Source organism: Argopecten irradians, chromosome 7 (assembly GCF_041381155.1).
Source record: "Argopecten irradians isolate NY chromosome 7, Ai_NY, whole genome shotgun sequence".
In the NCBI taxonomy this organism is placed as follows: Eukaryota; Metazoa; Mollusca; class Bivalvia; order Pectinida; family Pectinidae; genus Argopecten; species Argopecten irradians.
The window spans coordinates 45,718,867-45,735,232 of NC_091140.1; the positions used below are offsets into that span (position 1 = coordinate 45,718,867).

At 38.3% G+C, this 16,366-nt stretch overlaps 1 protein-coding gene across 1 annotated transcript in view; it reads left to right on the top strand.

Moving 5' to 3' along the window:
- Positions 1 to 16,366, top strand: part of LOC138326692 (fucose-1-phosphate guanylyltransferase-like) — a 36,964-nt gene that overhangs the window by 13,076 nt on the left and 7,522 nt on the right. Inside the window, exon 2 of the mRNA XM_069272696.1 lies at positions 7,160 to 7,333. Coding sequence (XP_069128797.1) covers positions 7,160 to 7,333 — 174 coding nt within the window. The remainder of the gene's footprint in view (positions 1 to 7,159; positions 7,334 to 16,366) is intronic.

Here is a 16,366-nt window from a genome sequence, read left to right on the forward strand (position 1 = left end):
TGCCGATGTCACTGTTCTACAACAAATGTTAAACGGATTTGAACAATATTGCATTACATGGAAATTATAACCTAATATCAGAAAGATAAAAGTTGCAATATTCTCAAAACGTAAATTGGCCCAACAACACCAGTTTACGTTATGGGATATAGAATTATTTTGATAAGAAGGCTAGGGTATACATATCTAGGTATATTTTTTAACATTAATGGTAGCGTTTTTAAAGAAAAGGAAAAACTGCTGAACAAACAATTAAATCAGTGTCTACTATTTTTAAAAAACAAAGGAATGTATCTCTTCCTGTTGATTTTAAACTGAAAATATTTAGTCACTTGTAATGCCAGTTTTATTATACTCATCAGAAGTATGGGGATTTGAAAATACAAATATTGTAGAAATAATCATTTGTAATTTCCTCAAGTTAAGAAAGTGTATTAAATAATTCATGGTCTATGGCGAGCTAACAAGATACCCAATTGATATTGGAATAAAATGTAGAATGATTACTTTTTGGCATAATGTATACTTTACATGAAAATAGACCAGACGTTTTTTAAATGGCTGTAAGATGTTTAAGAGATTTTATCCAGAGCTAGTTTAAATCATGTTTGGATATATCAATCAACTTGCTGTTTTACAAAAGAATATTTACAAAAACTTGTTAAAAGTAGACCAATTGACCAATTCATTCAGAAATGGTATGACTATATTAATAAGTCTTCTAGAGGACTGACATATTCTATATTTAAGACATTTTGGCATAGAAAAATATGCCTCTTGTCTGTCTCTGCTGCAAAACAATACTTGTTAACTGATACTTTGGTCCCAGGAACTTGATGAGAAGAACAAGGAAAATGTTAAAGATGCTATAAAATCATTTGGCATATAACATCGTAGGAAATATTAGAATGGGCTCCCAAGAGTTTAGTATGTGTTTCTTATTTAACACCTTGGTGTCCAAGGAATCCTCAAAAGTCCAAACTGGAAGGAACACTAGCAAAATTTATTTCTTATTGTCCAAAAAAAAAGTGTTGACTTTAGAAATATATTCTCCAATCATTGAGACCGAGCCATTTAGTACTTTCAGTACTTTGATAGACTTTGGTGTGTCTCGGCCAGGGGACAGAACCCAGAGCCTTCCTCACAAGAGCAAACGCTCAACTCAAGACCAAAAGTGAGGCGGTGCCAATATCAAGGGAGGCATTAGGAAAGATAAAGTCAGTTAGGAAGAAGAGAAAAGATAAGACCCTAAATTTAGTTTCCTTTTACGATCATGCAATAGGGGCAGTAGGTACAATTCTAACGCCCTACCTGCAGGACCGAATGCATTTACATAATGTAAACCATTTAACTACATGTATATATATATATGTATTTCCTCTTCATGATATTGAGCAACCCCTCTCCCCAATACTCAATAGTCCTGTTGAATAATTTCAAAGAGAAAAATGAAGGTTGATGATATCAATAAAATAGAGAAAACACCACGAAATACATTTTACTTATTATTTGAGAAATCTGACAAAAATGTACACACAAATATTGGCAAGGTCACATTGATTCCAGTAAACCTGCGGCTCCCCGACACATCTCGCTGAATGATGACGTCACAATAGATATTTGACATCACAGAAATTCCCTTTACGCTATATTTGGGTATGACCTGGACCCATTGGAATCTTATATCAACCTGTGAAGTGATTGTGACGTCATTTAACATAACATCACAATGCAAGATTTCTATATTTGGGTACGACCTGGGGGTTTCGGAATCTTATATCAACCTGGGATGACGTCAGAATGCATAGTTCGGAATTTTCTGGTGGATATCGTGTTGTATCGTGGTGGGAAAGTGTAGTTTCAGCCAATCAGGAGTGAGCAAAACACACAGCCATATAATAAATAGGATTATCACTATATAAAAGAGTTGACCACTAGAGGTGTTCCGATTAATCAGGTTCGTCGAGTATTGTTGGTTTCTGGTGTTTGATCAATTAATCGAGTAAGAAATCTGTAATCAAGTTTCATCGGAATTTTCTGACACTATGATAAACCAAAGTATGAAATTAGCTGATCAGTAAAACATGCAAAACAAATATAGCTAACTTGTTAAAATCATTCCCTTGTGTGTGGTTGTCACTTATATCATTTAAAATTTTAAGCGTCTAGACGAATTGAAGAGCACATAAGCACTACGTAGTAATGTAAATGTTCAGATGATCATGATTTGTGAAGAAAATAAGCGACATGAAAACATGACAGCACAGAGAGGCCTTGCGATCATAAGCCTTTGAAAAGAATTTTATATATAAAATATGAGACTTGTTTATACATTAAGGAAAAAAATAATTGATTTTAATTGTGAATTGGTTGGTTAAACAAAACTGCTGTCCAGTTGTAATGAATACCAACTGAAAGATGTTCAATGCTTAAATGTACTAAAAATCATTTACAGTACAATTATGAATCTCAGACATCACAAAATTAGTATCGCAAATAGCAATCGGACAAAATAAAAAAAAAAATGAGTGTCCAAAGTACTTTAGAATAAACAGATTGAAACATTAAAAACATACTGGGTAATTAAAAAAATTTGAAAATTAAATTATAAAAGCTTTTGGAGCTCTACAAATTTCTGACTGGCTAACAATAAGGGATCAGTCCTCATGTTGGCCATATCAACACTAACCAGGAGTAATGTTTGGCCATGCTAACAGCCAGGCAGCAGATCATAACAAAATAATGAATGAGATAAAAGTCTGAAATCTGAGTTTACATATTAATGCTAAAACACTTTGGACTGAGTAATATGGACATTACAGTATCAGGTCAAATGTCTTCCCAATCCACACGGTCAAGTTTCCCTATATATCTATATATATTCTGAATAATTTTTTTACAATTTTTCATTGAATTAACCTGATCTTATATTGATATATTCTAAACAAAATTGACATACTATAATTGAAAATTGTTTACTCTTTAAACTGATAACTTTACTTTACATCTCCATTATGTAATGTTTGAGAAAACTGTGCAGTTACCAGACAAAACTTGTTTAACAGTGCAGAAAGACTTTTGACCGGAAACTGCACATTGAAACTGTATCCCCAAATTTCGCTTATCATGCCACCCTGAGAAACATTATCAAATATATACATATTTTGCTGCCTTAAGCACAATTTTTAGCATTACAAACCAGAATTTCAACCTTCTTAAATTACATGGATGCCTCTCTGGGTTGGCATTTGAATTCTTGATTTTTTATACAGGTATGACCATAAAGCTTGATATACAAAACATAGCCCTTCTCTGTAAATTAAAATGCATATATGGTAATCTAAAAGCATTAGAAACAACATTTTTTTAGTGTAACTTTAGGTGTCAGGTTTGATAAATGGCCACTTAGTATTTTTGATTAGTGGCCAGATTTAATCTTTGAAACTTTAAGATTTTCAATTATTGCTTTAAAAATATCAAATGTTACGCTTGTTATGAAAAATAGTTTTATGGAGCTTTCTCATTTCCCACTGTAATTCAGCTTGTGTTGAGTAAATCACATCACTGTGTCTACCGTATCAGACCCAATAAGTGCCCAGGGCATTTAGAAAATTGAAAAATGACAAGGTGCTTAATAAGACGAAATTATTGTAAACCTATACAGTTTTGTGTAGTTTTGGTCTTTATTTATGCCTGGGCATTTGAAAGTGAGGCCTCAAAAATGGGGAGGGGCGCTTATAAGGACATGGACGTTTAATGGGTTGAATATGGTATGTTGATTTATAAGCTATGTGCAAACAGTCACTATGCATATTTGGTATACATTTGCTAAAATGTAAGATAGAATATATTAAAGACTTCCTCTTGATAGCAGACTATTATGGCAGGAACCTTTTGTTTGTTTGAGTTTTACACCCATTTACAGCCAAGGTCTAGCAGGAACAATGATAAACTAGGTATATCATTGCAAAATACTAAATAGGACACGTCTGATGTGGTGTAGATTCAATTTATGCTCAAAGCTTTTGAGATGCTAGATCTCTCAGATGGCTGTGGTGGTCATGTAGTTATGATATCGCAACATATAGTAATACATCTATCACAAGTCCTCTACCTCTGGGCGGCAAGGTTGTGGGGCAGTTAATAGGTACTGATCATGATTATAGACTGATGGTTTTTCTGCCTGTACTCCGGCTTTCCTCCTCCTCCTTAACCTGGCATGTCCTGGCTGTTAATAGGACATTAAACCAACATAACATCAGTGGAATTTAAGTGACATTGTAGAACCACTATCTAACAACATGTAACATCACTGAGGGACCTAGTTGTATACATACAAGGTGTTTACATGGTAGGGTCCAAAGCAAATACATATATCGGTATATAATCCCTGTCTTTTGTTAGTGGTCACAATGTAGTTCACATCAACCTAGAATCTGGAACCTGGAATCATGACAAAGCTCACCCTTAAGTGAACCACTAAATTACCCTAATACATATGGTATAAAGTTTATGTGGCTTATGTGGCAAAATAGTTGACAGGAAGAGCTTTATTTGTTTTTTAGCTTATCTGTTCTGAAGGACAATGTGGTAAGCGTATATGCCATACCATGGTATCTGACATCCATTGATCTGCTAACAATCAACTTCTTCTTTATAACCACTTATCAGAATTTAACGAAATTTGACTGGTAGCATCCTTATAAGGTGGAGATTATACAAAGGATCAGACATAATGGTGGGCAGGACGAAAGGGATCAAGTTGGCTATTTTCATGTAAACGACTTCTCAGGACTGAAACTATGCATCGGATAGCATTCATATTGCACAAATAGCATCACTGTGGGGTTGGAATTCAAAATTGTACAAATGGTTTGGCTGATCCCTGGGTGCCTGAGAGGCAGGACCAAAGGGAGCCATTTGATATAAAACAACACATGTGTTACATTCGTAATATCCTTATGGAGTTAGGATTCTAAATTATGCAGATAGTTGAGCTTATTTTTGAGGCCTTAGGGGCAGCACCAAAGTGTATGTCTGATATTCATATTTGGTTAGTAGTTTATGAGGTTTATATTCAAAATTAAACAAGTGGTTTGTTCAAACCCTTTTGGGGGCTTGAAAGATGTGCCAAAAGGGGTCGGTAAATTTGGTTGGAAGCACTGTTGTTTTGCATATATATGTGAAATAAGGAATTTTAATGGTAAGACTTAGTTTTCTTTATGTTTTTAGGTTATCTGACCCGAAGGGTCAGGATGACCTATTGCCATCATGCACTGTCCATCGTCGTGCGCCGTGTGCCGTGCGCTGTGCGTAAACTTTTCATTCAAACAACTTCTTATAACCGAAAAGCCCAGGGTACTGATATTTGGCCTGTAGCATGCTGGGATAAAGGGCTACCAAGTTTGTTACAATGAATGACCTTGACCTTCATTCAAGGTCACAGGGGTCAAAAAGGCTAAAATCTTCAAACGACTTCTTCTCAAGAACCAGAAGGCCCAGGGTATTGATATTAGGCCTGTAGCATGCTGGGATGAAAGGCTACCAATTTTGTTCAAATGAATGACCTTGACCTTCATTTAAGGTCACAGGGGTCAAATAGGCTAAAATCCTTTAAACAACTTCTTGTGAATAACTAAGAGGCCTAGAGACCTGATATTGGACCCCTGACATGCTGGGATGAAGGGCTATCAAGTTTGTTCAAATCAATGACCTTGATCATTCAAGGTCACAGGGGTCAATGATGCTGAAATCTTTAAACGACTTCTTCTCAATAAGCAGAAGGCCCAGGGTAGTGATATTGGGCATGTAGCATGCTGGGATGAAGGGCTACCAAGTTTGTTCAAATAAATGACCTTGAACTTCATTCAAGGTCACAGGGGTTGAATAGGCTAAAATCTCTAAATGGCTTCTTTTTAAGAACCAAAACGCTCAGGGTTCTCATATTAAGCCTGCTACATGCTGGGATAAAGGACTACCAAGTTTGTTAAAATGAATGACCTTGACCTTCATTCAAGGTCACAGGGGTCAAATAGGCTAAAATCTTTAAATGACTTCTTTTCAAGAACCAAAAGGCCTAGGTTACTCATATTGGGTCTGCAGCATGCTGTTATGAAGAGCTATCTAGTTTGTTCAAATGAATGACCTTGACCTTCATTCAAGGTGACAGGGTCAAATAGGCTAAAATCTTGAAATATTTTTTTGTGAATATTTAAGAGCCCTAGAAACCTGATATTGAGCCTTTGACATGCTGGGATGAAGGGCTACCATATTTGTTTTAAAATAAATGACCTTGATCTTCATTCAAGATCACATGGGTCAAAATGGCAAAAATATTTAAATGACTATGTTGTATTGTGCCAATAGTCAGATGACCGTTAAGCCCATGGGCCTCTTGTTTAGTTAACCAGGTGAGTGAAACATGCCCTTCTGGACTTTTTTAAAAAAGGAAAATAGGTCAAACCTTATCTTTGATCTTGGTTCAACAGTCTGTGATGTTGTTGGGTTTTTTTTTTGCTGCTAGCCATTTGGCCTTGTAAACCCCAAATTTTTACTAGTCTTTGGAAAGTAAATATACAGCTGCTTAAGCAACAGTGACAGCAGTTAGGGCCAGTTTACAATTTTTGACCTAAATTACAGTCTGAATGCATTTGTGGAAGCAAATGCTCACAAAATGATGCATCCGGACAGAAATAACCGCATACAGAATGGACACAAATGTGTTGAAAAATACAATTGACCACCGCTTTCGTAAATGTAGTGTAAATTTACAGATTTTAATCGGATGGGGAGCCAACCGGACTAGTTCATTACAATTGACACTAGTCCGGCTGTAAAATTACTAGTTGCAGGCATCGGCCTTGTACTTAAAGTCCCAGACTGGTTCAAGTGTAGAACAAGCTCATACTGTACGTCATCTCAGTCAAAGCCATAATCCTAAGGATAAAATTCAAGTGTCAACTACCACGCTACATACTGATATCTGGTTCACCCTCATCAAATTCTCAAAAATCAAATATTAATCATGGAAGCTTTATATTGGCATTTGAAAGATACCTTGGTTGAAAAGCATGTCAGAAAATGCCAACATTTGATTCATTTCTACCCTGTATGAACGTATAACAAGGTTTTACTTAATTTCTTGGTTAAAAAATTACAGGCAAGACACGTGCAGATCATGGCAAGGAATTCTGGGATGTCATGGTTATCACTGCTGGAGACGATGATCAGAAAGATGCCTTTGTTGCTCACATAGAAAGCAAGCTATCTAGGAAAGAACTCCCCCTTGATTGTCCAATACACGTGGTGGCCGACCCTCCAGGACCAAAGTTAGGTAAGTTCTCTACTCAATACTTTTTGTACAATATATGTGGTGGCCGACCCTCCAGGACCAAAGTTAGGTAAGTTCTCTACTCAATACTTTTTGTACAATATTGTGGTGGCCGATCCTCCAGGACCAAAGTTAGGTAAGTTCTCTACTCAATACTTTTTGTACAATACACGTGGTTGCCGACCCTCCAGGACCAAAGTTAGGTAAGTTCTCTACTCAATACTTTTTGTACAATATTGTGGTGGCCGACCCTCCAGGACCAAAGTTAGGTAAGTTCTCTACTCAATACTTTTTGTACAATACACGTGGTGGCCGACCCTCCAGGACCAAAGTTAGGTAAGTTCTCTACTCAATACTTTTTGTACAATATATGTGGTGGCCGACCCTCCAGGACCAAAGTTAGGTAAGTTCTCTACTCAATACTTTTTGTACAATACACGTGGTTGCCGACCCTCCAGGACCAAAGTTAGGTAAGTTCTCTACTCAATACTTTTTGTACAATATTGTGGTGGCCGATCCTCCAGGACCAAAGTTAGGTAAGTTCTCTACTCAATACTTTTTGTACAATACACGTGGTTGCCGACCCTCCAGGACCAAAGTTAGGTAAGTTCTCTACTCAATACTTTTTGTACAATACATGTGGTGGCCGACCCTCCAGGACCAAAGTTAGGTAAGTTCTCTACTCAATACTTTTTGTACAATATTGTGGTGGCCGACCCTCCAGGACCAAAGTTAGGTAAGTTCTCTACTCAATACTTTTTGTACAATACACGTGGTTGCCGACCTTCCAGGACCAAAGTTAGAGGATTTGTGCAGTCAAAAAATGATAATTTCAGTTTATGCTGGAAATGGCTTTATTAGCACGTGTAGAAACCTCTCCGTGCCGCGCGCGACCGGAGTAACCTGTAAACCGCCGTTATCGAGGTCAAATTTTCTGACCACCCGATTATGCATATTTTCTAGCTCTAAACCGTGTGACGTCATAATAGTCCGTAGCTTATAGCTGTACTATAACTGATGTGCTATCACTTACATCGATGGTCACAGGAAAAGCAGATCAAAGATTTTTTTATGATAACTTTTGAGTGAAGTTAATCGTACAATAATAACTTTGCCTCGAATATATATAACTAAAAGAGTGAAATTCGATGTTTCAAATACTCTAATTTATGCTCTAATAGCAGGTATCTTCGTGTAATTATGAAAGAAAATCCACACAGAAACAAAAGTTCAGATTTTTTGTCGAGAAGTTCAGCAACGAATAAGCTTTAATTAGATAATATTTTCCTGTAGTCTGTATCTTTGATACATTGTGAATTGCAAAGTTTGTGACTGTAAAATGAAATTTTATGTAACAATTTAAGAAAGCCTTGATTAAAGTATCAAGGATATGATGCTTGACATATGTACACACCGATGATTGATCATTACAAACATTGTGTTGTGTGTTGCTAACGGAATAAATCGAGATACATTTATTGCAATACCGTAAAACGTTTCAACAAGTGGTAGAAAGAATTTACTTTTGATATTATAAAAGATCAAATAATTGAGATATTAAGCAAAACAAACTATTTTTTCAGACCGTGCGGTCGCTTTCAATTTTCAATCGATATACGAGTAGATACACCGATATTTTAGATATATAATTAGCCATGCATTTGGTTTGATGGTTATGTAATACCTTGACCAGGATGTTGTTTACCTGTACACAACGCCATTCATCAAACTCACCTGTAATTACCTGGCCGCGGGCAATTTGCTATTCGTTGGACTATGTCGGGTATTTGCTATTGTCTTACTGTCAATCAGGTTAGGACATCCGTTAATTGGATTGTGATTTGAATTATGGAAACCCCGTACATCTATGCTCTAGGTTTTTTTATTGTCACCTCCATTTTTAAAATGAAGATGTAAAAGCAAATGGAAATAAAATATACCTGATCATACCTAGGAATATATATTACATACACATATATATATGTCGTACACAGGTAAAACAAAAATGGAAGGTGCCTTATTCAGAAACAAAAATGGTTCTAAGAACTATTTCAACTAAAGGTTTAACCTTAAAAATTAGTCCAGTCTAGTACTGTAATTACGGAATCGTGGCATATAGCAATCTTCCGTAATTTCTAAGGTATTAAAAAAAATTCTAAGCATGTATTTTCACCGTTTCGAATCTAAATGTACATGTATAGTCATACAAGAAGGGTTACAACATTATCACACTAAATATACTTATTTAAATAACACTTAGTATATTTTTAAAAAGGTACAAGATATTATATCTATTTATAATGCCTGTATACAAGTAATTTCAATTTTCATTTGAACACTTTATGTGGTAACTTTTTGGATTTTACGATAAATGTTCATATATTATACTATTAAATCTCGGTATGATATACAAAACGGTCGACAATGAATATACTATTTTAAGGATTTAGTATAATTTTGAAATAATGAATTTAAATCCACACTTGAACTTTAATTTAGGAACATATATCAGAAATACCATTGATGCATTTCTGCTTTTTAGTAAACATTATGAATAAAGTTTCAAAGGCAACAATATAGATATACATATTATTTTCGGTATAACTTCGGTACTGTTACTCCAATATCACATAACTGATAACCGTCCACATTTTATTTTTACTCAAAAACTGTGCCGTGTTTGCATCGTTATAGCAGAAGTTTGAAATAAAAACACGGATTCTAGATATATTCATGCTAAATTTTGGGATTTTACTCGTAAAAAGATAGTTTTGCATTATACTGTTTTTTTATTACACTGAAATTTACATCATATGCTATCTAAATCTCAGTCCAGACTGATGCGAACATCATTTTGATATTGCTATCAAATTGGACTGATTATCTAATCTAAAGTTTGATATACCGTATGCTTGTTTGAATTTTTGAAGTGGTGTAAATGGAATGTTTTGAAACTGAAAACATCTACATCATAAAGCTAGAATAACCATTTACTCGAAAAACTCAAATTGTAGAACTAACGTATACGTATATATGCTGTATACATGTATATTAATAGGCTTACCTTGTGTAGCCGCGGACTACTCTGACATCACAAGACCACGTGACCACCTAGCTCATTATCTCTGAACCGTAGTCGACACTACCCGTAAATCACGACCAAAACCAACCGATAGTACTAAAAGCTAGGCGATTCGTTGGGTGGGACTTAATTTTTCATTCATCCAAAGCAATAACCTGACGTATTATCAAAAAAAAAAATTTTGGCTGCACAAATCCTTTAAGTAAACTCTCTGCTAATACTTTCTGCTCTATACATGTGGTTGCAGACCCTCCAGGACCAAAGTTATTTAAGCTCTCTATTAATACTTTTTGTCCAATACATGTAATGGCCGACCCTCCAGGACCAAAATTAGGTAAGTCATCTGACCTATACATGTGGTAACTGACCTTCCAGGACCAAAGTTAGGTATACTATCTGCTAATACTTTCTGTCCAATACATGTGGTTGCCGACCCTCCAGGACCAAAGTTAGGTAAATCAATTCTTTAATACATGTGATGGCCGACCTTCCAGGACCAAAGTTAGGTTAGCTATCTGTTAATACTTTTTGTTCAATATATCTGTTGGCCGACCCTCCAGGACCAAAGTTAGGTAAACTCTCTGTTAATACTCTCTGTTCAATACATCTGTTGGCCGACCCTCCAGGACCAAAGTTAGGCACACTCTTCACTTAATACTTTCTGTTCAATACATCTGTTGGCCGACCCTCCAGGACCAAAGTTAGGCACACTCTCTATTTAATACTATCTGTTCAATACATGTGTTGGCCGACCCTCCAGGACCAAAGTTAGGCACACTCTCTACTTAATACTCTCTGTTCAATACATCTGTTGGCCGACCCTCCAGGACCAAAGTTAGGGAAACTCTCTGTTAATACTTTCTGTTCAATACATCTGTTGGCCGACCCTCCAGGACCAAAGTTAGGCACACTCTCTATTTAATACTATCTGTTCAATACATGTGTTGGCCGACCCTCCAGGACCAAAGTTAGGCACACTCTCTACTTAATACTCTCTGTTCAATACATCTGTTGGCCGACCCTCCAGGACCAAAGTTAGGCACACTCTCTATACTTGTTAATACTGTTCTGTTCAATACATCTGTTATCGCGACCCTCCAGGACCAAAGTTAGGGAAACTCTCTGTTAATACTTTCTGTTCAATACATGTGTTGGCCGACCCTCCAGGACCAAAGTTAGGCACACTCTCTACTTAATACTATCTGTTCAATACATCTGTTGGCCGACCCTCCAGGACCAAAGTTAGGCACACTCTCTATTTAATACTTTCTGTTCAATACATCTGTTGGCCGACCCTCCAGGACCAAAGTTAGGCACACTCTCTTTTTAATACTATCTGTTCAATACATGTGTTGGCCGACCCTCCAGGACCAAAGTTAGGCACAATCTCTACTTAATTCTATCTGTTCAATACATCTGTTGGCCGACCCTCCAGGACCAAAGTTAGGCACACTCTCTACTTAATACTTTCTGTTCAATACATCTGTTGGCCGACCCTCCAGGACCAAAGTTAGGCACACTCTCTACTTAATACTATCTGTTCAATACATCTGTTGGCCGCTCCTCCAGGACCAAAGTTAGGGAAACTCTCTGTTAATACTTTCTGTTCAATACATCTGTTGGCCGACCCTCCAGGACCAAAGTTAGGCACACTCTCTATTTAATACTATCTGTTCAATACATGTGTTGGCCGACCCTCCAGGACCAAAGTTAGGCACACTCTCTACTTAATTCTATCTGTTCAATACATCTGTTGGCCGACCCTCCAGGACCAAAGTTAGGGAAACTCTCTGTTAATACTTTCTGTTCAATACATCTGTTGGCCGACCCTCCAGGACCAAAGTTAGGCACACTCTCTACTTAATTCTATCTGTTCAATACATCTGTTGGCCGACCCTCCAGGACCAAAGTTAGGGAAACTCTCTGTTAATACTTTCTGTTCAATACATGTGTTGGCCGACCCTCCAGGACCAAAGTTAGGCACACTCTCTACTTAATACTTTCTGTTCAATACATCTGTTGGCCGACCCTCCAGGACCAAAGTTAGGCACACTCTCTACTTAATACTCTCTGTTCAATACATCTGTTGGCCGACCATCCAGGACCAAAGTTAGGGAAACTCTCTGTTAATACTTTCTGTTCAATACATCTGTTGGCCGACCCTCCAGGACCAAAGTTAGGCACACTCTCTATTTAATGCTATCTGTTCAATACATGTGTTGGCCGACCCTCCAGGACCAAAGTTAGGCACACTCTTCACTTAATTCTATCTGTTGAATCCATCTGTTGGCCGACCCTCCAGGACCAAAGTTAGGCACACTCTCTACTTAATACTTTCTGTTCAATACATCAATTGGCAGACCCTCCAGGACCAAAGTTAGGCACACTCTCTACTTAATACTATCTGTTCAATACATCTGTTGGCCGCTCCTCCAGGACCAAAGTTAGGGAAACTCTCTGTTAATACTTTCTGTTCAATACATCTGTTGGCCGACCCTCCAGGACCAAAGTTAGGCACACTCTCTTTTTAATACTATCTGTTCAATACATGTGTTGGCCGACCCTCCAGGACCAAAGTTAGGGAAACTCTCTACTTAATACTTTCTGTTCAATACATCTGTTGGCCGACCCTCCAGGACCAAAGTTAGGCACACTCTCTATTTAATACTATCTGTTCAATACATGTGTTGGCCGACCCTCCAGGACCAAAGTTAGGCACACTCTCTACTTAATACTCTCTGTTCAATACATCTGTTGGCCGACCCTCCAGGACCAAAGTTAGGCACACTCTCTACTTAATACTTTCTGTTCAATACATCTGTTGGCCGACCCTCCAGGACCAAAGTTAGGCACACTCTCTACTTAATACTTTCTGTTCAATACATCTGTTGGCCGACCCTCCAGGACCAAAGTTAGGCACACTCTCTACTTAATACTATCTGTTCAATACATCTGTTGGCCGACCCTCCAGGACCAAAGTTAGGCACACTCTCTACTTAATACTCTCTGTTCAATACATCTGTTGGCCGACCCTCCAGGACCAAAGTTAGGGAAACTCTCTGTTAATACTTTCTGTTCAATACATCTGTTGGCCGACCCTCCAGGACCAAAGTTAGGCACACTCTCTACTTTAATTCTATCTGTTCAATACATTATTCTATTGGCTGTGGCCGACCCTCCAGGACCAAAGTTAGGCACACTCTTCACTTAATTACTATCTGTTCAATACATCTGTTGGCCGACCCTCCAGGACCAAAGTTAGGCACACTCTCTGTTAATACTTTCTGTTCAATACATCAATTGGCAGACCCTCCAGGACCAAAGTTAGGCACACTCTCTACTTAATTCTATCTGTTCAATACATCTGTTGGCCGACCCTCCAGGACCAAAGTTAGGGAAACTCTCTGTTAATACTTTCTGTTCAATACATCTGTTGGCTACCCTCCAGGAACAAAGTTAGGCACACTCTCTGTTAATACTATCTGTTCAATACATCTGTTGGCCGACCCTCCAGGACCAAAGTTAGGCACACTCTCTATTAATACTATCTGTTCAATACATCTGTTGGCTACCCTCCAGGACCAAAGTTAGGCACACTCTCTTTTTAATACTATCTGTTCAATACATGTGTTGGCCGACCCTCCAGGACCAAAGTTAGGGAAACTCTCTACTTAATACTTTCTGTTCAATACATCAATTGGCAGACCCTCCAGGACCAAAGTTAGGCACACTCTCTACTTAATACTTTTTGTCAAATACATGTGTTGGCCGACCCTCCAGGAACAAAGTTAGGCACACTCTCTATTTAATACTTTCTGTTCAATACATCTGTTGGCCGACCCTCCAGGACCAAAGTTAGGCACACTCTCTATTTAATACTATCTGTTCAATACATCTGTTGGCCGACCCTCCAGGACCAAAGTTAGGCACACTCTCTACTTAATACTATCTGTTCAATACATCTGTTGGCCGACCCTCCAGGACCAAAGTTAGGTAAACTGTCTGTTAATACTTTCTGTTCAATACATCTGTTGGCCGACCCTCCAGGACCAAAGTTAGGCACACTCTCTACTTAATACTATCTGTTCAATACATCTGTTGGCCGACCCTCCAGGACCAAAGTTAGGCACACCTCTTTTAATACTATCTGTTCAATACATTGTTGGCCGACCTCCAGGACCAATTAGGCACACTCTCTATTAATACTTCTGTTCAATACATGTGTTGGCCGACCCTCCAGGACCAAAGTTAGGCACACTCTCTACTTAATTCTATCTGTTCAATACATCTGTTGGCCGACCCTCCAGGAACAAAGTTAGGTAAACTCTCTGTTAATACTTTCTGTTCAATACATCTGTTGGCCGACCCTCCAGGACCAAAGTTAGGCACACTCTCTATTTAATACTATCTGTTCAATACATCTGTTGGCCGACCCTCCAGGACCAAAGTTAGGCACACTCTCTACTTAATACTATCTGTTCAATACATCTGTTGGCCGACCCTCCAGGACCAAAGTTAGGCACACTCTCTACTTAATACTATCTGTTCAATACATCTGTTGGCCGACCCTCCAGGACCAAAGTTAGGGAAACTCTCTACTTAATACTTTCTGTTCAATACATCTGTTGGCCGACCCTCCAGGACCAAAGTTAGGCACACTCTCTACTTAATTCTATCTGTTCAATACATGTGTTGGCCGACCCTCCAGGACCAAAGTTAGGCACACTCTCTACTTAATACTATCTGTTCAATACATCTGTTGGCCGACCCTCCAGGACCAAAGTTAGGGAAACTCTCTCTACTTAATACTTATTCTGTTCAATACATGTGTTGGCCGACCCTCCAGGACCAAAGTTAGGCACACTCTCTACTTAATACTATCTGTTCAATACATCTGTTGGCCGACCCTCCAGGACCAAAGTTAGGCACACTCTCTACTTAATACTATCTGTTCAATACATCTGTTGGCCGACCCTCCAGGACCAAAGTTAGGCAAAACTCTCTGTTAATATACTTTCTGTTCAATACATCTGTTGGCCGACCCTCCAGGACCAAAGTTAGGGAAACTCTCTGTTAATACTTTCTGTTCAATACATCTGTTGGCCGACCCTCCAGGACCAAAGTTAGGCACACTCTCTATTTAATACTATCTGTTCAATACATCTGTTGGCCGACCCTCCAGGACCAAAGTTAGGCACACTCTCTACTTAATTCTATCTGTTCAATACATCTGTTGGCCGACCCTCCAGGAACAAAGTTAGGGAAACTCTCTGTTAATACTTTCTGTTCAATACATCTGTTGGCCGACCCTCCAGGACCAAAGTTAGGCACACTCTCTACTTAATACTATCTGTTCAATACATCTGTTGGCCGACCCTCCAGGACCAAAGTTAGGCACACTCTCTACTTAATACTTTCTGTTCAATACATCTGTTGGCCGACCCTCCAGGACCAAAGTTAGGCACACTCTCTATTTAATACTATCTGTTCAATACATGTGTTGGCCGACCCTCCAGGACCAAAGTTAGGCACACTCTCTATTTAATACTATCTGTTCAATACATGTGTTGGCCGACCCTCCAGGACCAAAGTTAGGCACACTCTCTACTTAATACTTTCTGTTCAATACATCTGTTGGCCGACCCTCCAGGAACAAAGTTAGGCACACTCTCTACTTAATACTATCTGTTCAATACATCTGTTGGCCGACCCTCCAGGACCAAAGTTAGGCACACTCTCTACTTAATACTTTCTGTTCAATACATCTGTTGGCCGACCCTCCAGGACCAAAGTTAGGCACACTCTCTATTTAATACTATCTGTTCAATACATGTGTTGGCCGACCCTCCAGGACCAAAGTTAGGCACACTCTCTACTTAATTCTATCTGTTCAATACATCTGTTGGCCGACCCTCCAGGACCAAAGTTAGGCACACTCTTCACTTAATACTTTC